At 44.7% G+C, this 26004-nt stretch overlaps 1 protein-coding gene across 1 annotated transcript in view; it reads right to left on the reverse strand.

The window, feature by feature from the left end:
* The window catches only part of mctp1a (multiple C2 domains, transmembrane 1a), a 134758-nt gene that overhangs the window by 32804 nt on the left and 75950 nt on the right, over positions 1-26004 (reverse strand). The window contains exons 10-16 of the mRNA XM_062383758.1: positions 24837-24930; positions 19984-20086; positions 19055-19157; positions 18339-18440; positions 17731-17805; positions 15112-15231; positions 7259-7375 (exon numbers count right to left, since the gene is read on the reverse strand). Of these exons, the coding sequence (XP_062239742.1) occupies positions 7259-7375; positions 15112-15231; positions 17731-17805; positions 18339-18440; positions 19055-19157; positions 19984-20086; positions 24837-24930 (714 nt within the window). The remainder of the gene's footprint in view (positions 1-7258; positions 7376-15111; positions 15232-17730; positions 17806-18338; positions 18441-19054; positions 19158-19983; positions 20087-24836; positions 24931-26004) is intronic.

Here is a 26004-nt window from a genome sequence, read left to right on the forward strand (position 1 = left end):
CTACATATAGACCCTACCTGATCCAAAGTAACAAGAGCCACAACAAGTTTTAAACAGAAGCTACAAGCTATGTGTAAAATAATAAAAGTAGCGAGGGTTACTAAATATTTCACTACACATGCGTATCCTTAACTACAGTGTATGGAGACAAAAGAAGAGTTTAAACCTAACTTGACAAGTTGGGAACACAAAGTTGAGGGGATGGATGCTTCTTTCATGAGAGTAAAACAAGCTTAAATTTATCTCAGTTCACACCCATGACCTTAACCAGGTCCTCCGGAATGAAATGCTGTCTCTTTCATACAGGGTATACTGGTTCCAACGAGGACAACTGGTACCAAAAAGGCTAGTGTTAATACCAGAAGATATCCTGGAGAGGTAAAAACAAAAACATTTACACCAGTACACGGTCCACAGAGGGAAGGTAAAAACCTACTATCTGAACAAGTATAGCCACAGGATTTCCACCATTCGCCTGAGAGCCTCGATACTGGCCCCGCTCTCTCCCCGGCCGGGCTGAGTTCCACTATCTCCCTTCCTAACCTTCCCAATGACAGCCGCGGGGGGAATTGACACCAAGGCAGACATCCCAGCGAACATGAAGATATACTTTCTCCTCCTTTTTTCTCCCATTCCTCTACCCCTCCCTCCCTCCATCCTCCTGCTGCTCTTCCTCTTTGATACGTGAGGGGGTTTTAACCTCTCCAGCTGCTGAGGTTTGGCCGACTGGCTGGCTGGGGGATCTCAAGGCCCTACTTGGTATGCACTGTCCATGAGCTTATGTGTATGTGTGTGAGTGTGCGTGTACATATCGCCTACACCACAGTTTCTGCAGACTGGGGGAGGGCTGTGTGTCTGATAAGCGCTGCTAGCTGAGCCTGGCTGACCCACACAGGCCCTTCACAAGCTGTCAGAGCCGTGGCCCTTGGAGGGGGGGCCCTTCCATCTGCACTGCCCGAGCCATGGCTGAACCAGCAGGGGGCTAGATAGGGGTGAGGCCAGGGTGCTACCAGAGCTGGAGGCAGGGGGTGGGGGTGAGAGGGTGCGGCTCCATATTCATGAAACACCAAATCTGTGAGCATTGGAAAAGATTGGCTGCTTTTAAACTGCCTCTCCAAGGCGGGAATGCTGTGCCTTAATTCCACCTCGATGTTCTGTATAAAAGGCAGAAACATGAGAAGGGGAGAAGGGTGGTTGTTCCTCCTTTACACCAGCCGTAGCGGTGGTGCACACACAGCCGAATCGATGTCTGTGTTAAAGGGGACTGGGACACCAGCTGGAAGAGATGCCGATATTCTAGTGTCACACATCGCATCTCTGATTCTGGAAGGCCGGCGTGCTATCTAAAATCCCACATGGGGGGCAGCGGCATCATAGCTCGTACAGGGTGAGTCTGAGTGAAGCAGGCAAATGCTGATCAGCTGAAGAATGTGGCGCACACAGGAATCAGTTGTGTCTGTAGCCTGATGTCCAACATCATAAAGAACCAGCTGGTCTGACAGAGCTTATATCAGGGTCTCCTCCAACTTGGCTCACCCTGAAATGTACAGCCAGTGATGCCCTAGTGGGGTGTAGGTGTACAGGAAGTGAAATGTTTTATTCCGCCACTCTCTCGCATATAATGGAAGTCAATGGGAGGCGATTGGTCACCACCACTGCTTCATTCCCGTGTGCGGTGTCCCATCACTGGCAGCACAGGGGCATGCCTGTCTAATAACAGGATAACTTAAGCTACATTACTTGTTCTCTGACGAACACGCAAGTTGAGTCGCAAATATTCCAGCAGCTCTTCAGAGGAAATCACAATGTCACCTGTTCAACCTGCATATCAACAAATACAGTAAATGTCCCTCTTAAACAGATGATTCTGTCTTGTTGTTTGTTGCACTGTGAGAAACAGAGCTGGAGCTGCTACATGGCTGCTGTGCCATCTAATGCACGCAAACTCACCAGCATCAGTCGGCTCAGGCTCAGGGTTTAAACTGAAAAAAGTAGCAAACAGCTGCAGCGGCTTTACTGTATAGACAAAACAACAACAACAACGCGAGGCACCGGGGCAGACATCTTGAGCTGCTGCCGTTGTTAGCAAAGAGCACAGACAGTTACAAAGGTTCAGTGTGATGAAGGGAGTCAGACAAATGGAGGGAAGGAAAGTGAAAGAGAGACAACATGATGAAAAAGGGAGGCTGGGAGGATTCCGCGGTGGCATCCCTGATGCTCCCGATGCTCCCGTCCCGCTTCAAACTCTGCCCGTCGCCTGTCTCTCTGGCTGCCAGCCTGCCATCCTATCTGCCAGTTTAGCAGAGACAGAGAGACAGCAGCGAGGAGCAGCGAGGAGCAGCGAGGAGCAGAGAGGAGCGCGCTGATGCCGGGGCGGCACGGGGGAAATCAGTGGGGCACAGGCGCTCCCAGTTAAAAGTGACATGACCTTTTGATTTTGTCACCTGTCACCAACTGCCATGTCTGACTCCGCAGTGAGGAGTGCCCGCCATCCACCTCTGCTTTCCTATGCCTCCGTCTTTCTGTCGCCGCCTCCCCGTCTTCCTCTGCTCCCACTGCCTCTCCCTCTGCCTTCTCTCGTTCTCCTTTTTCATTCCGGAGTTGCAGTTTTATGTTGGGAAACGTGGAGGTGTGACTTTCTGGAGGAGTTGAGGTATAATAGGCAGCGTTTCCTCTTTTTCCTTGCAGCTCTGCTAATATTTACTCTTCCCTACGTGCGTTGTGTGTGTGTGTGTGTGTCTCTTAATGAGGGCAGATTTTTTTTTTTAAGATGCAAAATCGGGGAGAAAATAGAAAAGATAAAATTGGCAATGAAGAACAATGTTCAAATAGATCAGACATTATTACCTGGTTCTTTTTACACTAGAGAACAATATACTGCCGTCTTACTGGGTGTGTCCCAGTCAGGAAAGTAAAGATTAAGCTGGTACTAGTACTAGTTGAAGTAGATGGAGTTAAACTAATACAAAATATGGCTTTATATTTATGGGTGACTTACTAATATATTAGCTTTTATTGAAATGCTATGAATCAGGATGAAGAGCTGTGGTCAGCTCTATCTGCTCTGAAGTATCTTCACACCATTAGGGTCTTCTCTTCTGTAATGGCTTGGCAGATCCAGTGGGTGATTCTATGTAATGGCCTTAAGTGTGGGATAAAGAGGATGGTCCTCCAGTATGACGAGGCCTAATTGCCCATCATCCTATGCGAGAGAGAGACATCACCAGGTTTGGTATGAGCCCTCTACGACAGCCTGCACTGAAATCACCACCTTTACAACATCTGGTACGGACCGTTTTGGGCCAACTGAACAGCAAGGAAGGATTTCTACTGGGATGTGTCCCTGCTTGTTAATCTCAACGCACATCATATAGGCTCACGCAGGCAGACACACACGTGCACATGACCCGCTGCTATGGAAATATACACAGACACGTTTTTTTTCACGCACGCCTCGCAGCCTTTTTCCTCTGCGCAGCACGGCCGCCTGTCCTCTGATTGACCGAGTCCAGCCGCTGGCAGCTTCCTCTGCAGCAGGCTTGGGATGGATCGAAGCTCCAAACCGTTTCAGGTTTCTAAACAAGCTAAAGATGGAGAGGAGATGGCTGTATCGTTAAAGCACTTCTCCAAGTCTGAATAGTTGAGGCTCACTTAATAGTATATTATTGTTTTCGAATGTCAAAGTAAAAGCAGGATCCTCTTCTGCATATATTCAGGAGCACTAAAGGGCATCTTCTTTGTTTGTTTGTTCCATTGAGCGTGTTGCAGCGTAACACACAGGTCAGCGAACAGTGCTGAGGAGTCAGGGTTCACGGGTCGGACTGATACACGATAAGAGAGGAGGTCGACGACCCTGCTGCTGCGTCGCCTCCTTTAATCGCTGTTCTGAGGAGGCTCCGACTGCTTAGCAGGTAGCGGTCAAGGTTGGGGCGAGGGTTAGGAGCTCTGATCCGGGATCTGTTTGCAAAGCAGCGTGTAACCACACAACAGTCAGTGACCCTGAGTGCTGAATTACAGCATGTAAGAAACACCGTGTTTGTTTATTTGCTATCGACGGCGCTACGGACTGTGGTTGTGGTGTAAAAATGGGAGAAGGATCCCCACCTTGAACCCATCATGATGAAGCAAGACTCGTCCCTTCATTAAGAAGTCTGTACTCTAGTGTATACTTTTGTTTTCTCTCTTTCTTCCCTTGGCCTATCCCCTCTGTCTCTCTCTCTCTCTGTCTGTCTCTCTCTCTTTCGACCTTCGGAGTGAGTTCAGCGGAGATTCCTTTGGCATTACCCTCACCCCAGACTGCTGGAAAACCACAGCGCTCCGGATGCTGACCCTTGCTCGGCTCAGCACAATGCTTTAATTTGGTGTGTTGTTTAAAGTAATTAGAAAGCCCCCTTTCCCTTGTTTTCTTTTCTATTCTTCTCTGTTGCCTGCCAAGTGCAAGGGGGAAACAGTGAGTCGTCCATGACTTCAGCTTGATAAAGACTCGGAAGATGAATCCGGGGGACCTGGAGAGGAAGCAAAGAACGCAAATACTGTATGCTCCCAACCCCCTGCACTCCCGCAGACTGGGAAACTCGGTCTCAAAACAAACAGGGACAGGACTCGGGGGAAACTCTTGTCTGAACGTGTGTGTGTGTGTGTGTGTGTTCTGGTGTGTGTGTGTGTGTGTGTGTGAACAGCATTTGCAAACAAAAATTCCTCCGAATATGAACGCTGACACTGCCGCACATTCGTTTTTTTAATGTACGTATGCCAATTTGACACTCGGAAGTAGTCTCAACCCTGAAGTAGGCACAGAGTTGATAGTCGAGGAAGGAGAGAGGGTTCATCACATTCACCGATCCCGAGGCGGTGAGACTGCGGCGCGGAGACGATGACTGTCAGAGGATCTTCTTTGTGTCGCCGCTGCTGCTCTGTACTCTTCAGTGCTACTGTCACAGCGGCGAGGAAAGGAGCATTATTGGTGCTAATCTGTGACAATTAATCCCACTTTCATCAGATGTGTTGCTGCAAACAATGTTTGCGCGTAGCCTCGGAAACTCAAGTACACACAACAACAATAAACTCCCCTACAGACCGGCAGAGATAACGTATCTCTCTGTGAACTCACGCGGAGTTGACAAGCACCTGGAGGGACTCATTCAAATGTTGGTTTGCGTGTAGTTGGTTCTGCGTAAATCTTAGAATTTGAATGTAAAAGACAGGAGACCCCCAACATTAAATCACACACCTGCACAGTCTGCCTCTGTCCCGTCCTCCTGCCTCTGACTGTCTCACCACCAGCTCATTGTGCCACATACCCTCTCATTCAATACCAGCACGGTCACACACATCCACTCAACACTGTCCAACTGTACACGACACACTCGCTTAAATCCACACAGCGTAAGATTTCTATCACCGCTAATTAAAATGTTCCTGATGATCAGTCCAGTCCAAAGTAGATCCTTCCTCCAAACACATTCTGTAGATGATGATATTCAAACAAACTCCAGAGGCGAATTTCTATGGGTTGGACTCTAACTAGAGAAAAATCCAAAAGACCAGCTACAAGTGTACAAGAAATTAAACTAAGTTCCAGGTATTCAATATTTCTGTGTTGTAATGTAAGTTTAAATCAGTGAAAAAGATGTGCTCCACGATTCCTTGGCTGGATGAGGAAATGCCCGTGGGTCAAACTCACAGCGCTGTGATGCTACGACCACAGTATCAGACAGCAGACATGTGAAACTACAAGATCCTAAGACAGCAGAGTAATAAGTGTCCATATCTCCTCTCGTCTCCGAGCACAGGACAACTTTGCGTTAGCGGGTTATCTCACAGAAAGGCACTTGCCATGCGAGTATCAACAGTATCACCATCTCTCAATGTTCCAGCCAACTCCTGAGGTACTTGAGACACAATGGTCCCTTTCAAGAAGTGGAGAAAAGCAAATGTACATGAAGTTGGAGTTACATGTGCTTATTTGTATGTGAAGTGAGTGGCACATTATGGGGATGTGCATGGGAAAGGTATATCATTAGGGTTTGGATTAATACAAGCAGCAGGTATGTGGAGACAGATCATCACGCTGGGGTTTGTCTTTAAAGTGAGAGGGATTCTTTTTTTAAGCAGGCAATGTCGCCATCTACAGGAGGGAAGAGGCCCCTCGGAAATGTAAGTGTCATTCACAAATAAAGGGTTTTGCTTTGACTCTGAACCTGCTTACTATTAAAAACCTTATATTCCTAACTTAAATAATTATAAACAGTTAAATACACTTAATTATTACAAACCTAATGTATATTCATTGGGTTTATGTGAAGTAATTTAAGGGATCTTGGATTGGATTCTGCAACTTTTTTATAATATGGAAATGGAGGCTTATAAAAAGAGACGCTCAGCTCTGAAGACTTAGCAAATAAATCTCTGTTGTGAGTTATGTACAGTTCACAGCTAATTCCATTTTGTAATGATTGAATCTAATATCTCCTCCAAATCCAATCTAACTCCATGAATCCCTGTGAAGAGATAAATACACACACACACAAAGAGGGTGAGCAAGTGTAAGAAAAATCTAAGGTCTGTTAACTGGTGATTTCCAATGGAGTCCTGGAAAAAGGTACTTATTAAAATTAATCACTTCGTTGTTCACGCTCACTCCGTAGTCCAGTTCTCGCTCGCGCTCGTTCTCACTCGCTACTCTCCAAATGTGCCTGGCCATGATTAAAACATGTCTGTTTCTCCATGACATTGCTTTGACATCATTTAATTGGTATAAGAGATAAAAAATAAAAGAATTAAATAAATATACTACCAGGTAAGTGGCGTAACGTAGCTCAAGGTGACAGCCTATTATTTCTCCTTTTTCTTTGCCTGAAAGGAGGCAAAGTGAGAAATGTGAGATTGCACCGAGAACGCAGCACCTCAACGAGGAGATGGAGTGAGTTAAAAAAAAAAAAGAAAAAGATTTCTTTTTAATCTAATTCCAATTTGCTCCAAGTTTATGACTCCAATTTAATCAAAGATATGTTGCAAATTCGTTTTTTTTTTTCATGTTTATCTTTATGCTGTTTCTACAAAAGACGTATTTAGATTTCTCGTTCATCAGGAATGAAATGTATGTAAACGTGATGGACGTCGTAAATAAGACGAGCGCGTTAAAGTCTCCACGAGACAATGGCGCCTGAGTGTTAACCCTGCATTGTCTAAGAAAGGAGGCTTTTACAGTGGAATGAAAGAAAGGCGGAGGGATATGGAGAAGCGATGCGTTGCTCACCACATCTTGCCTGGTGTCCTTCCCCGACGCGATGAGGATGTAGTTCCAGGCCAACGGCAGCATCAACGCCAGTGGGATCATGTAGAGCTCGAAGTTCCAAACCAGGATGACGAAAAGCTGACGAGAGAGAGAGAAAAGACAAAGACCCTCAGGAAAAAGAGAAGCGAGACCAAAACGTGAGGGCGCCATGGGTCGAGCATTCACGACCCCATCTTGAACCTGCATGGAGGGAAAGTCCTCAGAACGTACGCCGACCATATGTGCGACTGGAAGCAACGCTCAAACACATTCATATGCAGAATCATAACCACCGTGGAACAAAGCGTAAAAATAAGGGTGCGCTTAAACAAAAGTCGCCGTGCAGAGGTTCAATTCCCTGACCCTCGAGGCTTTTCCGGGGGCCTCCAGCTGTGGATGAGCACGAGGACGAGGAAGAGAGCGAGACGTCAGAGCCTCTTTCCTCCACGCCAATCATCCCGGCGGCTGAGGTCATGTACCAGTTCAGCTGCGGCGCGTCAACGCTGACCCTTCCACACTGACGCCCAAACCCCAGCATCTGACCTCACACACCCCACACCCCGAGTCCCTAACCCTGTCACTCCAAGCTCCAATACCGACTCTCTTACCCCAAAAGGCTCATATGCCCCATCCCTAACCTTCTCTGCACCCATCTGCCAAAACCATAACCTCTATACCTCCCCTCTCATCACCAAACAAGCAGAGTACCATCTCAATATTAACCTCTTGCTAAAAACCTGTATTCTTGTGTTGGCAGAGCTCTTAAGCCTCTGACAGCAGATTATTGTGGTGGTGGAGTGAATATAACTGTGGGAAAGTAAAAGTGCTAATGATGGAAGCTTGTTGTTTCACGGCACTACCGCATATATTGTGAGAAAGCAGTTTGTGAAATATTATTGAAAAACTGAGATGGGCAATTCTAGGAGAATTAAAAACATCTTTCAGCGATACTATATGTAAAATGTTTTATCTTTTTTTATAATTTCAAACTTTAAGTACAAAGATTTTTCCAAGGCTGATAAAAACCTAAGCAGCTGTTTGAAAAATTGCTGAAAATGCAAACCGCGGCTAATGCTCAATCTTTTCTCGCAGAACATATTTATCATATTCAAGTGCAAGAAATCCATTATTTCAAATAGGAGCAAAAGAAGATTTGAAATTAATTACCCTCTGTGTGGAAATGCATTGCTGTTTAACAATCAGCTTTCATTGGCAACTTTAGAAAATTGAAACTGAGACTATTACTGTATGAGGCAGATTTACTGGTGTGTGTGTTTACCCATTATGATCAATGATCAGCGAGAGAAACACGGAGCTGAATAATCAACAATGTGTGTGTGAAATTCAGATTCAAGACCCTCACTATGTTTACACTGTAAGTTTAATGTGCATATGAAGTTCAACAGCTCATCAAGACTGTGCATGCAGGTCTGCTGTGACTGTGGTGGAGCCACAGTCGGACAATACGCCGCACACACTCTCGCACACTGTGCAGTCGGTGCTTCACATTCCTTTCACCCACACGCAAACACACACACACACACACACACACACACACACACACACACACACACACAAACTGAAAGCAATGCATCTGAATATCAATGCGAGCGACTCCTCACAATAACATCGCAATTAAACAATTCAATTTCCTCAACTTTTCCTCTTCTCTCACAGAAAAGTTTGAATGGCTCCTATCCAAACTTTATCGAGTAGATCCAGTAACTTCATGTAAAATTAACAAACACACACAGAGTGTGCAAAGCAAAAAAAAAGAAGAAGACATAAATTAAACATAAGAAATGACCAGTGCATTTGCATAATGCTCAGAGTAAAATATCATCTTCAAACAAACCTGAATGGCTTTGGTACAACAAGCAAAATCTCCCAGAAGAATCGAAATCTTTCTCCATCTCTCTCAGGCTCAACTTCACTCTCTCAAATGTACACACACACACACACACACACACACACACACACTCTTTTCTCTGACACAGCTGTGTACGACTGCAAGAAAAGAAGCTCTTCAATAATTCATATTTGTATACTAATAAACAACACAACTGCTTCCCTTCATTCATCATGAAAAGCTGTTACAACTGTGAAAGCTCAGAAACAGAGACTCACAGTGTTTTCACACAAACAATTTCCTCCACAAAATGCAACCACTCCTAAAATTACACATCTTCCCAAAAATGATAATAATTTACAAATCTGTAGGATCTGCTGATGAACACCGGAATAATGTGGAGAAACATGACTTCAGTCAGACAAACAAAGGAGCCCACTTGTTTCAAACCTATTCTGGTGGAAGCTATAAATAACTGCACACTTCCAAGCGTCTTCATGCACACACTGCTCCTTTCAAACGCTCTGCTATAAATATAACCTACAGTCGAAGTGTACTGTACTGTAAATGTATTTCTCTGATCTATTGTTATTGTTACCACACAATACACATTTATCTCTCCTCGCTGTCCTCGTGTTTATACGGAACCTTAAAACTCTGTATATTTTCGTTTAAATCCCACTTTCTTCCCCATATGCCTGAGGTTGTTTAACCCGTCGTCTCCCTTCATTCCTCCATTTGGTTATAGTAGCTGAGGGCGAGGTTTTGACTGGCAGCTCGAGGAACTGGACACCTAGGCTCAGCAGTGGCCAGCTCTGCCCCGTCTCCTAACCCCCCCGGCTGGGTAATAGGGGCCCTGCAGTGCCTGGACCTTTCCTTCTGGACTGGGCAATCACAGCCACCCCCCATCGCTCGCTACACCAGATAGCAGGCTCTGCGCCTGGGGAGGAGGGAGAGGGAAGCCGCCTGCTGTGGATGTCAGTGACTGGAGTAGGCAGAGAGGAAAAAAAGCAGACGCTAAAAACATGCTGGATCGAAAGGGAAGAAGAGGTGGAAATGAAAAATGAAGCTCCAGATGTAGATGAAGGAATAAGTGTCTTTATTAATTCTGCTAAACTCTTACCTGTGTGGGAAAGTGAAATATAACTCAGTCAGTGTGTTTGTCTGTATAAAAACATATATCATTTAAATTATGAAAACTCTCAAATTTACTTTTTGAGAGCATTGAAAAAAGGAAATTCATAATACAAATGCACCACACAAAAATAAATATTGTATTCATAAAAGTATGTTTAATATTGCCTGTGATCATCTAGAGTTTTTAAGAAAAGAAGTAATCAATATTTATTTTTGTTTATTTGTTCATTGCTGGACATTTGATTTGACGGTAAATCTTCCTGCAGTTGTGAAAAAATAAAAAGCAGTCAAGACTAATAAAAATAAAGATTCACCTTTATACACCAGATCTTTTTTTATCAGTCACAATCTATTAAAAACTGATTTGTGCTTCAACAAGTCTCTGGTGAAATCAACTCAAATGTCCCAACAACAAAAAGATTAAATTGTCACTAAACAAAGTAAAAATAATATTTTCCACTGTCAAATCCGCTGGAACATTTCAAACACAGCTGAAGGCTTCGTCTGAACTGGGCAAACTTCACATCTGAGCGTGAGTTTAAAATTCAAATGAGACATGTAATTAAAATAGACAACCACAAACACAAACAAAGCAAAATCACGGCTCGATAATTTGTAATATTTTGGCTAAAATACCCACACACAAACTTAGCTAAATAAATTATTCTGACAAGAAGTTGAATTCCATGTTGTCAGAATCTTTGATGCTTTCTCTTAAAACTAAGAAATCCCCTGAACTTGAGAGGATATATTAAAAATGTAAAAAAGAAAAGCAAAAGGGAAAATGTTTTATTCAAGCTCTCAGCGCGGCACGTTGAGCTGTATCTCGCATTATTTGTTTCAAAACACAAGCCGTGTCCTTCCAGCTCTGAGCCGCAGCACTGTGGGAGGGTAATATTCAGTACTTTGGCTTACATTAACCACACACCAGGCTAACCTTCCCCCTGCTCTGTCTCAGTGGAGTGAAACTGAAGTTTGGATTTCAGAGTTCCCCTTTATCTTTCTTACATCAACTTCCATGCTGGCACTAAGTGTTGCCAGATAGCAACTAGAAGTCCTGTTAAGTTCGAGAGAACTAAAGAGAGGGAGGGAGACTGTGTCCTGCTAGTGACCGGTCCTTACCCATCATTCAGTGGTGCTAGACTGCCCCCTGCTGTACTCCTGCAGAACGTCTACAGCACAAGTAATTCTCTTCAGACGTTAAAAAAAGAAGCTTGAATCTTTAAAAATAATGTGGCACCAAAATGTGCCATTTTGTAGCAAAGTGTAAAAATAAAATAAAGCATCCACCATTTTAAGGACGCAGTGGTTGAACAGAACTCTGGTGCACGCGGAGAAGTGCTGATGCTGAAGCTCCTCGACTGCTCAACAAAGGGCCTCACGCCTTTCCTCTCTATCTCTGGTGATTAAACTCTGACTTTGTATTCTCTGTTAGTCATGCCACCATATTTCAACTATGATTCATTTTGCAAATCAGGAGAGCAGTAAAATGTGAACGTATATCTTTCAAAGCTGTCCCTTGCTGTGGGCAAAGACGAACTCCAGACTTTGAAACTTTTAAAAGTTAGACAGGTTCTTTGAAGAGGAGTCAAAGGAGCAATTTAAAGAGACCTCGAGTGCTGTGTACCACTGACTGCTATGGCGTCTCAGTGCAGTGCGTGTGTGTGCGTGTGTGTGTATGCATGTATCAAACTTCCAGGCAGATATGTGCAAACACACACGCATACACACACATACACACAAAAACCACACAAAGACACTCCAATAGTTGCTTCTGTACCTGTCTTTGCTTTTTTTCCCTTTTTATTTCAGCAGGGTGAATTTTTATCTAAATGCAAAGCAGGTGATAGGTGCTCCAGTTTCCTCTAGAAGTAGCTCCCTTGTCTGGGCTCTCTTCCTGATAAGAGTCCTACTTTGCCTGACATAAAAGAGCCTGGTATCATTTCCCCTGCCTCCCCAACAACCCCCAGCTCGCTGCCCTTGCCCTTCCCCTAGCTTCACAAAGCTGCCTCTATTTGCTCCCAATTCAGGGCCCAATTGCAGATAAAGTTACAGCAAATTTGTTTGGAGGAAGAGCTGCTGAGGCCTGCGGTCCCTGGGGCAATAACAGCCTTGTCTTGCAGGGGCCGTAGGGAGAGCTGGCAGCGGCAGGAGAACAGAACCCAACACCGCTCAGCCCCACAATGGCCTCAAGTCTCCGGGAGGGAAAGGCAAGCGGGAGGGGAGGAGAAGATAAAGAGGAGCAGGGATGGATGGACGGATTGAAGAGAGAGAGAGACATTCAGCTCGCAGGTGTGGGGAGAGGAAGCTGACGCTTAACCTCGAGACAGGGAGACAGGGACACTAAGATCCACCCATACACACATACACACACACACACACACACACACACACACACACACACACACACACAGACAGACACACACACACACACACACACACAGACAGACACCACCCATCACGCAGGACAGGAGGTAACTCCAGTCCCGTCCATTGTGCCAACGCCTCAGGCAAAGCTGCCACAGTGGCTGATTCACTGTCGGGACGGGTGGGTGACAACAGCGTGGGTGTGAGAGAGTGAGAGAGAGAGAGAGAGAGAGAGAGAGAGAGAGAGAGAGACAGACAGACAGAGAAAGAAAGAGAGAAAGAGATAGAGATAGAGAAAGAGAAAGAGAAAGAGAAAGAGAAAGAGAAAGAGAAAGAGAAAGAGAAAGAGGAGAGAGCGAAAGAGTGTGAGAGAGAGAGCGAGAGAGAGAGAGGCTGCATGTGAGACTATGCGATATCTCTCTTTCTCACGCGCACACATACACACGCAGACACAACATATACACAAATCACAGCTGGCACTAATGGACGATGTGTACATGCGGCTGGCACTGCGGAACATGGGCAGAAGGGGAGTAGGGGACCATGAAGACAAATGTGAGCATATTCTGTTGAGGGAACGTGGGGAAGCAGCGCAGTGTGACAACTGCATTTCGATGCCTTCGCGATATCCACCAGGATCGCTGCGCCGGTAAGAAGTGAACGCCTTTGTACATTCACGAGTGGAACTGCCCACTACTCCACCTCGGCAGCAACAGGAAAGTTGAGTGTAACATCTGTCTCGAGGGACGGCCAGACAAGACACACACGCGAACACGTGAACAGCCACACGTGCCCGTAATCGCACACAGCCGCACACCTTGGTGAACGCACCACCTTGGCCAGATGGCCCCCCATAAAAACCCACTTAAAGAGATGAGCGAAGTGATTAAGAGGCCTCTCAAAGTGAGGGAGAAATGAGAAAAGGATGAAGAAATGGAAGGCGGGGAGGGGAGGGGGGGGGGTTACCGATGTGGAGGAGAGACCCTAAATACTCTGATGCTTTTAGCTAAGTGCACACTCCTACGACAGCGCACTTCCAAAAGTGGGAGGAGGGAAGGGAGGGGCGGGGGGGGGGGGGGGGGGGGGGATGACACCTACATTTCAGACTCTGTGTTAACTATAAAACACCGTGGCCTTGGCCTCGATAAATGCTTCATGGTCATCTGAATACTTGGAATTTAGGCGAGTACAATGAGAAAATGGATAGTTGGCACCGTTGATCTGAAATGGATATGCTACAAACTAGAATTAAAAAAAAAAAAAAGGTGAAAAGCTTCACAAGACATGCGACGCGTGTGTTTGTGCTCTGACATGCAGGCTGCACCGTCCAAGGCTGCGTCGTCCCTTCTCCATTCACCACGTATAGACTGGAGATTCTGCAGGGACCTTGTTTTGTGTGAATTCCTACATATTTCTTTTTTGTGGTCAAACATTTTCATTTATTTCTGTGAGGGCTTGTACCTATAGTTCAGCCTCACATGAGAGGGAAGGCAAACGCACGCGACACTCCAGGCTCGCCCACACACACACAGACACACAAACAGAGGGAAAATGTTAACTGATCAATACTATGTCTCTTCTGACCCGTGTCTTGTGATGACACTGTGACCTGCTGTACAAACACACACATACACACACACGCAGCCCCTGCAGAGATACAACTGGTGTCAGACAGCCAAATGCTGCTAATGCCCAGCGTCTGCCGTGGAGACCATCCCGTGGTCGAGGGCCGGGGCGGGGCCACCTGTCCTGTAGCTGCTTAAGTCAGGACACTAAACCCAGACAGGATTAAATGTCTGCTCTGTCATCTTTAGGGTAGGAACCTCCGTGCACGCCACTCACTGCCCTGCAGGAGAATGTCTTTTACCGATAGCTCTGCTGTCCAATTACACTTCACCTTTTAATACCAGGCCCAGATGACAGGAAGGGAGAGAGGGAGAAGGTGGAGAGTGAGGAGAGGTTGAAGAGCAGGGATGACGGGAGAGGCTGCCATCTCCACTGTCTGTACACAGCCCGTCACACTTCAGCAGATCGCAGCTGCATCTTCTAGGTTGTCTTGCATACACGAGAGTCTTATTTAAATTAAGTTTACGCTGCAACAAAAGCACACACTCATCAAGTATACACAAAGTGGGCTTGTATATCGGATGCATCTCCAGGAGAAGGAGCTAATGGAGACCGTCATATCGCGATAGTTAGTGTGTGAGTCGTCTGCAGTGAGGGGGTTACAGTGTGTACTCAACTGTGCTCGAGACGCCAACAACCTCTCGTGTTAAAGTGTGCAATTACCAGTGAAGGATCCATACTTTGTTAGCAGAGAGGGTCCTATAGTGCGAGCTCCTACGGTGTTTGTGTCTGTGTGATTCCAGACTAGTCTGTTAGATCGTAGAAAAAGTATAGACCTCATGGTTAATCTGCAGGGCTTTCGGGTAATATGCTACATGTTTATGGCAGTGCATATTGTAGGCTCACTTCTACGTACCAAGAAAGCACAGATGCTCCTCTGTGGTGAGTCCCATTCGAAGCAGCTGTTGATGTAGCAGCCAGTATTGATGAGGAACATGATGCAGCGTCTGACTCTGTTAAAGTTGCGTAACAGCAGCTGGAAAGAAAGGGAAAATAAAGAGAAGAGACGTATACGTGAGTGTTTCAGACAATCGAAGGTTAAAACATTGTACCGTTAGGTAAGGTCAAACTTTATAGTCCACAATGTGGAAATTTGTCTTTGGCTCCAAAGAAAAAAAACGTCATAGATTACAAATAACAATATGATAAAACAGTAAATCTGGAGAGTTCAATCGCAGACAACGTAAAGGAAAACAGAATGGAGGTCCATTGACAGTATGTAAACTGAAAACACTCAAACGTATTAGACTCTTCTGATCTTTACACATTAGCTGCCCTGTATATACTCTTAGTTCAGCATTGTTAACAGGGAAAAGTAAAAAAGGAGCAAAGTGATCAATCTATGAGGCCCCTCTTGTGAGCACAAACTTTTAAAATATCACTTGAATTTAGATCAGATCTGAATTCATCACAACCTAATAAGTAAATGTGTTGCATCTGAGAGTTAGAACCTTGGTTGAAATGAAAAACAGCCACCAACTCTTCTAATGGAAGGTTCAGAGCATGTGGTGCCTCATTCTGCTGTCACTTTGCAAACTGGAGAAGTTACGACTTCAATCCCACAAATTTGTGGTATTGACCTCACTTTGTCTTCCATGTTGCAGCATCAGAACGCTGACGCCAGCACGAGGACATTATTATCATCCGCTACAAATGCATGTGGATCAACATATAGGACAAATGGCTCCTTTAAACGTAACAAGCCGACACACAGTGATTCTTTGAGTCTACCGTCCCGGCGATAAAGTTAAGTACAATAATAACAATTTCCAACACGCCCCCTGGATTCTCCTCCCCCAGGGCTCTGCAGGCATTTGGCCAGAGATGAGAGAGAACTGGCTAACTGCTGTCCTCCCAATGGGTTGGCAGCCATTCGGGGAACAGCATAACAGCTATCACCCAATCAGGTCACCACCAGGAGAAAGTGCTCCCGAAGGACACACCGTCTCTGCAGATCGCTGTTCAAAAAAGCATTCTAGGCCATTATTTTACTCTTTGTAAAATTGTGTGTGTGACTGTGAGTTCTGTGGGTATGCAAGTGTATGTTTGCAGCACTACCGAAGTCTCTATTGTCTGGATGTGTGCGTGTGTTTCCGGGTGGATTTGCATGTGGTTAGGGGTGGCTTGGCTGCTTTGATGCTAGATGAGAGGAGGATTCCTTCTTCTCTGTGTATAATTATGTGAAGCTTTTTGTTGCCAAACTGAGGATGACTGTACGGTGTCCTGCTGGGGACACAGAGACCCTGAGGACTGCGAGACTGTGAATCATCCGTTTCAATGCTCCTCGGCGCATGCACTTGATGTACACGCTGTACTCTGCCAGGCTCATTATTGCCATAACTGCCTTGATAAGAATATTTTTTTCATGAATTATTTCAAAGAGTGCCTTGAGTTATTCCTTAAAAAACACTTAGGAAAGCGGTGAAGCCATTTATTAAGTCAAATGTCATAATTGCAATTAAATGCTTTTATTTGGCAGGCGGGCAGCTTATGTGCTTTTTTTCTTCTCTATTCTGTGTGTGTGTGTGTGTGTGTGTGTGTGTGTGTGTGTGTGTGTGTGTGTGTGTGTGTGTGTGTGTGTGTGCGTGTGCGCGTGCGTGCGTGTGTGTGTGTGTCGGCACACTAAACAGCAAGCAACGGCAGGGGAGCTCCTACCACACAAAAGCGCCCTCATGGGGCAATCCCTCCAAAGCAGCCAGTGACATCATCATTGCGAGACACTGACATGGGTCATCTCAGTGAGTCAGAGGTGAAATGGATGGAGGGAAAAAAGATTCGGCACTTGGGATAGGAGCAGAGTGAGAGAGAGAGAGAGAGAGGGGCGACACGTTGAGAGGGAGAGAGAAAGAGAGAGAGCAGCGGAGACGGCAGACGCAGTGAGGAAGAGGGGAATATATAGAGGGCTGACAAAAGGGTGGTATGGGAGCGGCGTGGTGTGCTGCGCTGGGCCGGCCGCGGCTGTGCTCGGCTGTGCATGGCGCAGCATTGACTGCTCAGCCCAAACGGTCACTCATATGACACATCTGATGCGGGCCAGCCCCTACCATTCAGCCCTTTGTGGTGCCGCCACACTGAGTGGCGTGACAATGAAGTGCAAAGCAGCAGTGGCAAAGAGGGCCAACTATAAGGATAGCCAATCTACTTATGCACCCCACAGCTGACAGCTTGACATTTCTATTCACCACTCAGAGTGGGATACAAGGGGGGGGGGGGGGGGGGTGATGAGAGAAGGGAGAGAGGAGGGAAGAAGAAGAAGAAGAAGAGGAAAAAAAAAACAGAAACGAAAAGAAACACTGTTTTTCCTTCAATCCCCCTGTTATATCTTGCCCGCACAGTGGTTGTACTTTGCAAGGTGCCACTCTCCAGGCGTGTTGGTGTTTGCCTCAGACAGCTGAGCAGAGCAGCTCATACGGCGGGGGACACAGATCAAAAACGAGGCGGAGAGGTAGACGATAAGTGTCGGCGGCTGATGTACCTGTTTGGACACTCTGGGCTCCTCCTCGATGTACTTCTGCTCGATGGGGATCAGCGTCCTGAGACCAGCCTTCACCTGGAGGACGGAGGGAGCGCACACTGTGTCACAAACAGCAAACGGTGAGATGGAAATGACACCGGTCCAGATAAGTGAAATTATAGAGACGCAGTGAGGGCAAGGGACTGCATCTGGATCGATTAGTGGGATTTATCTAACACAGTGAGTGCTGATGTAACATGGCAGCACATGCGTAGAGCGCGGCCCCGTGTCAGAGGCTATATAGTGAGAGCAGGGGAGAGGGAGCGGTAAGATGGCCGCTGTAGGACACACACAGTGATGGTGATGGTGGGGGAACAAAGACTGCTGAGAGGGAGTCTTCGATAATTAAAGCCAAAACGAGGACGAGGGACAAGGGACGAGGGATGAGATGGAAGCAAGGGAAAGGGGGGGGGGCAAACAGAATAAAGACAACAAGCGGCGTGATGGGGGGGATGATGCTGGAGAGAACAAGAGAGGATGGAGAGGGAGAGAGGGAGGATAATGGGGGTGGAGGGCAAGAAAAAAAAATCGGGGGGAGGAGAATCAAAAAAGCAAAAAGAGAGACTTACAGCATTAAATATCACGTCTATTTCGAGAAAGATGACCCCTTTTGTTGGCCCTGTCAGCTCCTTGCTTTTCAAGGCGTAGGCTTTGCGTTCTCCATTTTGGATCTGTGGGAGAGGGACATGACAGGCGTCTGTCTGGCAATACCCGGCTGAATCGGCTCCCCGGGCCACCTTTGAACCCCAGCTGCTGCCGCTGACAGGGAGCCCAAAACAACTGTGGCAACTCTGACAAGTACCTGTTCATTACCCACTGCAGCGCGGCTCTGTCAAACAGAAATTAACTATCCTGGGGAATCACACAGTACAGCGGAGCATGGATACATTAGATACACAGCTCTTTCACCGGGCCACGTATTTCTAAAATATAAGAGACACTCTTCATTCCTTCTTTTCCCTCCAAATCACATCGTTCCATCCCTCGATCAGTGTCATTTTCACATTATCTCTCAGCCCCTGACTTTCTTTCTTCTCACCTATCAATCTCTTGTGTTTTTTCTCAGCCTCTCTTAATTTTTTTTTTTTTCTCCTCCCTGTCATCTCTATCTCTTTGTGAAATAATAACAGTCTCATCTGTGGAGTGGCAAAAATAACCGCTGCTTTTTATATCTTCCACTGTGTGATTTCATTCTCACTGTTCCTCTACGTTCTATCCGCTATCCCCATGGGGCGGAGGAGAAGAAACGCACACAAACACACACAGAAATCTATCTTTGACTCACATTTAGCAGAGGAATAGCCACTTTCCCCAGGAAATCGGCACTTCTGTCTCGGTCCTCGTCGTAAACGCTGACCTCGAGTACCGAGTGGACGTCCTTCACGTTACTGGACCACACACAAACACAATATATCGCTGCCATATTTAACAAAATAAGGGCGACAAACTCAAAATGTGTGAAAGCGATCACATCGCTACACAAGCGTCTTTAAATATTAAAGACACTAAAGAAAACAGTTGAAAATCTTAAACGCCATATGAAGCATAAAACTGCCTGTTATTTGAAAACTCCTAATGCATTAACATAAATGATTAAAATTCATTAACATGCTTTATGTGATATTGCGCTACATTACTGCATGAGCCAAGTACAACTCAAGTGTGAAGCTCAGACGTCCCATCATTTGAAAACAAGGCTAGAGAGAATATGGCTGATGTTATGTGTATATATAAAGAAGGATATGATGATCTGCACTCAGAGAAAGACCAATTTAATTTCTAACATTACTAAAAGTTTTTACTGTGGATCATACACAGTATTTGTAAACCAAAAATTATGTAGAATTACATGAAAACTTATACTAATCTATAATAATACTTCTAATAATTGTTAAATAAGGAAACATTTATGAACCTTTTTTTAAACAATACATTTTGAATATTAGTTTTTGTGTGCAAACAAAACATTTTAAAACACAGCAATTATAACGAAAACAAAATGATATTTTTAAGATCAAAATTCAATAATTCAGAAGATAAACTGTGATCAATAAACATTTTCATGACAATTAATTTTTTTAACAAAACCCAGATAAACTGTGATAATGATATGAAGTAAAAATAAACTGTGGAACTCTGTTAAAAAAAATAAAATAGAAAAACTACACTGCAGTGAATACAAACTGTCTGTGTGCATTAACACACTCCACTCACAAAGTGAAGACCTTGTTCCACTCTGGGTTGAGGTTTTTGTAGACGGTGTGAGTCTGCAGCCGATCGTTACTCAGCTCCACCACACAGAACGGGTCACTCTTACCTTCGGAGCACAAACACAAGAATGACCTTCTCGGTAAAGAGAGAGAAATAAACACTGCAGACACTAGAGTCCTGTCAGCTTGAGGTTTCAATGGAAGCAAGAATTCTCAGAAATTCCAGCAGCTTTTGTCAATCTCCAATAATTTATATTATTAAAAATGATCATATATATATGTAGCATCCACCCCTTATAACACATCACAGCTCGGATACATTGGACTTATCACAACTGCAATAATCTGATTCTTTCATTTTTAGCCCAGATGTCATTTATACATATATATATCTATATATTATACAACAGTATATCAGTGGAACAGCTGCAAGCCGTTTCTATCAACACCCTGGGAACATGGACGACTAGAAGATAAGCTCCAGGACAACTGTGCCCTCGGCACTCAGGAGGAGGGGGGGTGGGGGGCGGGAGAGAGAGCAGACGCAGAAGATTTGGAGAATGGATGGTGCTGAGAACACAGAGGGCGACGTGGCTCTGAAGGCCACAGAAGTTCAGAGTGGGAGATAAAGAGAGCGGAGCAGGCTGGTGAGAAACATAGCAGCAGCGACCACATGAAGGAAAGAGTGTTGTCAGATTTAAATGAAAACATGAACGAAAGAGAAAACATTTCCTCATTGCATTTCTGCAGAGAAAGATTTTAAATCTGTCTTTGTGGCAGCAATTTCATTAATTCATTTCATTAATATAACGAGTGATATTTTACAGTAATAATAAAAAAAAAACATACATCCACACGTGGCTTTATCGTCCAGAGTAAATCATTTTAAAAACTCAAGGATCACACATAAAAAAAAATCATTGGAGTGGCCTGTCGCTGCAAAGATAAAACTTTACTGCACCGTGTGAGAACTTTTAAGACTCTTCAATATCATAAAGCAATAATGATATATGGCTCATTATAAATCATATTCATCAATGCTAATTCATCCCAACAAAACCTTCAATTCACAATTTACTCCGCTTGCGCGACGGGGTAGAGAGAGAGGGAGAGAGATGAAGAAAACGGAAGCACAATCACAAACGTATGTCGTCCTCCTGAGAATAGGGCACTGTACTATGTCCTATATATCCTCTATTTGTTTACCAACATCTCACATTGCACATAGAAAGGACTGAGACCAGCTCCCCACGCCTGCCAGCCCACCTCCCTTCAACCGCCTCGAAATGAACTCAAAAAACAACACAACTCTTAATTCAGCCTTTGATCATTACGTTTTTTTTTCTGTGTTTTTTTTAACTAAAACTGTTGGGAGCTGTTGAGCTGTTTGTTCGAGCTTATCTCTTGAAAAGGCTGGGTCAGGAAGTTCAAAAATAAATATGTCCTACGCGAATTTCCTGGGAGAATCTTGAGGATATTAAAAAACGTTAGTAAAGCAGCGATGTTGTATAATGAGACTCGGTAAAAGTTGGGATTGAGTTCTAAACCCCCCCGCACTGTCACATGCATGTGTGCGTGCGTCTTTGTGTGTGTGTGTGTGTGTGTGCATGCATGTGTGTGTGTGTCTTGGGAAATGTGTGTGAGGGAGTGTGTCATTGATTGGTGTGATTTTCTTCAAATGTTGTGACAAGGGCAGGACATTTAGTGGGCGTGCAAAGCAAATGTCACTGTGATCAATTCTGAGCCGTAGGTGGTGCCTTTCATATCCGTTTGTGGCGCTCCATCGATGTGGAGCGTTTGAAGTGGATATTGACAGCTACGACTCCTACGACAGAAACACAGACACATTAACATACACCAAAAACCCAAACCGAGTCAAGCGCCTCCTGCTCTGAGCTGACTGACTTCTACGTACACGGTATATTGAGGTGCACTATGAATACACATGAAAATGTTTTTTTCAAATTGTCAATTCATACAAAGCATTTTTGGGGAGCAGTTTAATTCAGTGTTTCTGCAGTTGTGAACATTTCAAATCCTCTATCATCATCCCAGCGCCGTCACAGCATCAACAAATCGGCTCTCATTAAATTTATATGCAATCACGCAAATTAAGAAATGGAACTGATCCGCGCCGAAGCCCCTCCCTCCGCAGGTTTCCCTCTAATATTTTGCTTTTAATGACACGTCATGCTGTGTTGCCGCAGAGACCCAGTTGTCACTGGTGATGAACTTTCACCTTACTGGCCACCATCACCAGAGGCAGCTGTCTTAACCAATTACACGCTCAGGTTTGAGCGCCACTCAGCGATCATCCAGGTAATGTCCGAGCACAGCCCCCCCATCCTCTGGGTCCCGTCTCTGTGGCGCTGGCTGGGGGTCTGCGGGGACGAGCCGCGCTCACACTCATTTCAGGGCGCCCTAAGATAAGTGTGGAGGATGAATGCAGTGGCGGAGATGAAGGAGCGCGCTGTAATTGCCTCGCAGGAAGCTTAGCGCCGGCGAGGGGTGAGGTTAGAGAAGGAATGCACACTCCCCTCTTCCCCGAGTAATCCAAACGAATTATTATTCAGACTTTAAAATGTAAATCAATTGCATTTTTGTAGGTATTCTTGTTTCAGTTCCGCGCCACAATATAAACTTAAGTAGTTCCCCATTGTGTCAAATAAAAGCCGTTACTTTACAGGCAGCTTACTGAACGAGAGTCTTCACCGGCTGCAGTGCTGCTGAACGCGAGTGTGTGTTTCCATGCAAGTGTTCCTTCTGAAATGTTCCAACACTGTAGCATCCACTCAGAGGGACAAGAGCCGGCAGACAAAAGGGATTGTTGGTTTTAGAGACTATTTTCAGTTATCCTACTCGGCCTGGAGAGGAGCTACTCCACAAAAACACTTCAATTAGAGAGAGAGATGGCCAGAGAGGGGAGAGAGAGAGAGCGAGAGAGAGAGAGAGAGAGAGGAGAGAAGACAAGAGAGGAGACAGGCAGCATGAATGGGAGAGAGAGAGAGAGAGAGAGAGAGGGTGAACTCTCTCTCTCGCTCGCTGACCTCCTCTCTCTCTCTCGCGCTCTCAGTGCGTCTGTTTGTCTGTCCGCCTGTTCTCTCTCACCTTGCTCCTGACCCTCTCTTGGTCTGGGATGTTAAAATAGGGTGTTCATGCGGCGAGGGCTCTTACGAGGCTCTCACACAGAGCTATTGTTTCTGCCAGAGACACACACACATGCACACGCACACTCAAACACACACAGCTTCACTCTAAAAACAGGAATTAGCCATCTAGAAACTCTTTCTTTGGCTTTTTTGTCTTTTATCTGTATTGGATCCTGCAATCTAATCTTCTTGTGAAGGAAAATATTTCCGAGGGAAAAAATAAAAATATTTCCTTTGTGTCTTTAAGACAGAGAAATTCAAATGAGGTAAAAAAAACAGTTTTGAACTCTTTGAATATAGCACACAAGTGAAAACATTTGAAACCAAAGGAAGGTTTAACATCGCAGCACCTTGTTTTTATGCCTGTGTATCTTTTAGCAAGTGAGACCCGAGTTGTCGACATAACTTGCATACGTCATGTGATGCAGGCATTTCTCAAATCATTTTCATATTTCCACACGTTCAGTAAAGACGCTTCCTTTGTCAGGTTAAACAAGTTCCCATGTGTCGATGTCAATAGTGGATCGAATCTAATTTCATTTGTGTAGCCAATATTCACAGTTTGCCTCCTAGCATAACAAACTGTATAGACTGATGAAAAACTACCCCCCCCCCCTCCCCAAAAAAAAGATCAAAAGTGTAATAAGACAGTGTCTGACAGGGATGAAGAGGTGTATCAATTTTAAAGCTTTTATTTTAAAAGGGAACAGCAATACTAAAACACAACAAAAAAGTTGGTCGTGGATTTTCAAATCTGAATTGACTTTTCCTCAAATGGTCTGAGTGAAGTGAACCTGAAACAAGAATTTCATTTGCACCACAGGCTGCGAGGAAACCGCGAGGAAATCGAACCTGTGACCGCGTCAGGCTCACAGACACCCAGTGAAAATCAAATAAACAGCCAATAGACATTTTACTGTCTTTCCACAGTTTTTTTGTTTTTTTTTAACACGGATCCATGAAGCTCAGACTGAATGATGAGCTTCACAACGAGGTCATGGAGCAAATTTGTGCTCCGAGTGAAATACAAGAGCCATTAGCCCTGCTCTCCGGTCGCTCCACGCAATAACCCAAATCAACCAGCTCCACTCCGTATTGGCTAATGGGACTGTGTCTGCTTCAAATGGAGAGAAACTTCAAACCTTCTCTCTCTCTCTCTCTCTCTCACACACACACAGGCGCGCAAACGCACACACACACACACACACTTCTTCCTTCTACTAGATAATACAGAGTGAAAAACTAGCCCTGTCCACTGTAGACCTAATTAAAAGTAAGAATTAATGGAGAATGGAGGATTCAGAGAGAGCGAGCAGAGGAGTAGGAGGAGGAGGGGGAGATTTGTTGGTTCAAATGTGTACTTTTTCTCTATTATTCAAATGAGCCGCCAGCATCTTCTTCTAAAAATGTAGAGACAAATTCAGTGACCTGCACAAAGTCGACTCTAACTCCCTCTCCAAGGATTCTCACACAGGATCATCCCTTCACCAAAATTACACCCTGACTTTATCTTTGGCTACAGATTTATGGAAAATTGCCGATGGAGGAAAACGCACCCACGGAAATTGTTCAGTGTCTAGATCCAAAACTTGTGCAAAGCGAAAGCGTGAGTACAAAGATGAAAAATCAAGGGCCCAACTTCTGACAACGTGAACAAGAACTACCGAGGTTATTATCCTGGCGTTTGAACCTAAGGTTGCCATCTTACCTGTGACATCTGCCGCCATCAGTCCCTCCGCCCTGATGACCTTTACCTGCACCACGCCGACATCTTTCAGGTTGTGCAGCGACCTCCACAGGCTCTGAAACATCACAGGGACAGGGGTGAAAGGTCAAACAGGATGGCAAATTAGCATGGAAGAGAAAGACAGGTCAATAGCCTGACATTTCATTAAGAGAGGAAAGGGTAGAATATGTCCTTTAGCAGTCCTGACGTGAAGATGTGGAGCTGACATTTATGGTCCAAGACAAATGGCCGGATTTAATTTCACTGAATAGCTGCTCCCGCCTGTGTAAGATGTCTCCTGACTTTGTACTTTTTAGATAAAATGGAACTTTACCAGTTCTGGTAAAAAAAAGATGTGCCAAGCAGGAAAACACTGTAAAAGGTTATTGGATATAAAAATTGTATGCAGATAAATGTAGAACAAAGATGGGTCATTGTAGACAACAGGCAAGTTTAGTGCTGTATTATGTTAAGGATGAACAGGATAACACTAATTATAGCAATTTAATTATTGCTAACATACAATAAGCAAAGGGGGAGGGGTGCATAACATTAAACACTATACACTGTTACAATTAGAGCAGGTGTTTCTTTTGTGTTTTTCCATTAACTTGTTTTGTATGTAACAAGGGGACTGAGCAAAAAGGGAATACCTATTAATCATAATCGTAATATAATTTTGATCAAATAGGAATATCCCAAAGGTCCAGCATATAATCGATATACATTCATTGTGTAAGCACAGTGAGGAGATATATCTCATAATTTAACTTTTTTGCTGGTTATCAAGAGTTTGTCATTCTGTCAATGAAGAATAGTACATTTAAACTTGAAAGAAATCATATTTATTGTGTAATGTATTGATTCCGACTGATATGGAAACTTTTATGGTAAAATGATTTTTCATATTGCCCAGCCATAGTGTAATTATTTAATTAAGTGTCTTTTTCAAAGCTGTTTCCCTGCCTGGTCAGTCAAATTTTTTCATCCCAGTCATTCCCCAAAGTGCTTCCTCATTAAGTTGTGTGTAGGATTGAGACGTTAAGAGACATTTTAACAGTGGGTGAAAAGCGGTGTCAGCTCACGTAATAAGTATATAAGTATATAATATGGAATAAGAATATCCTTACTTCAAAAAGTCAAGGAAAAT

The sequence above is a fragment of the Platichthys flesus genome, chromosome 3, assembly GCF_949316205.1.
Source record: "Platichthys flesus chromosome 3, fPlaFle2.1, whole genome shotgun sequence".
NCBI classification, from domain to species: Eukaryota; Metazoa; Chordata; class Actinopteri; order Pleuronectiformes; family Pleuronectidae; genus Platichthys; species Platichthys flesus.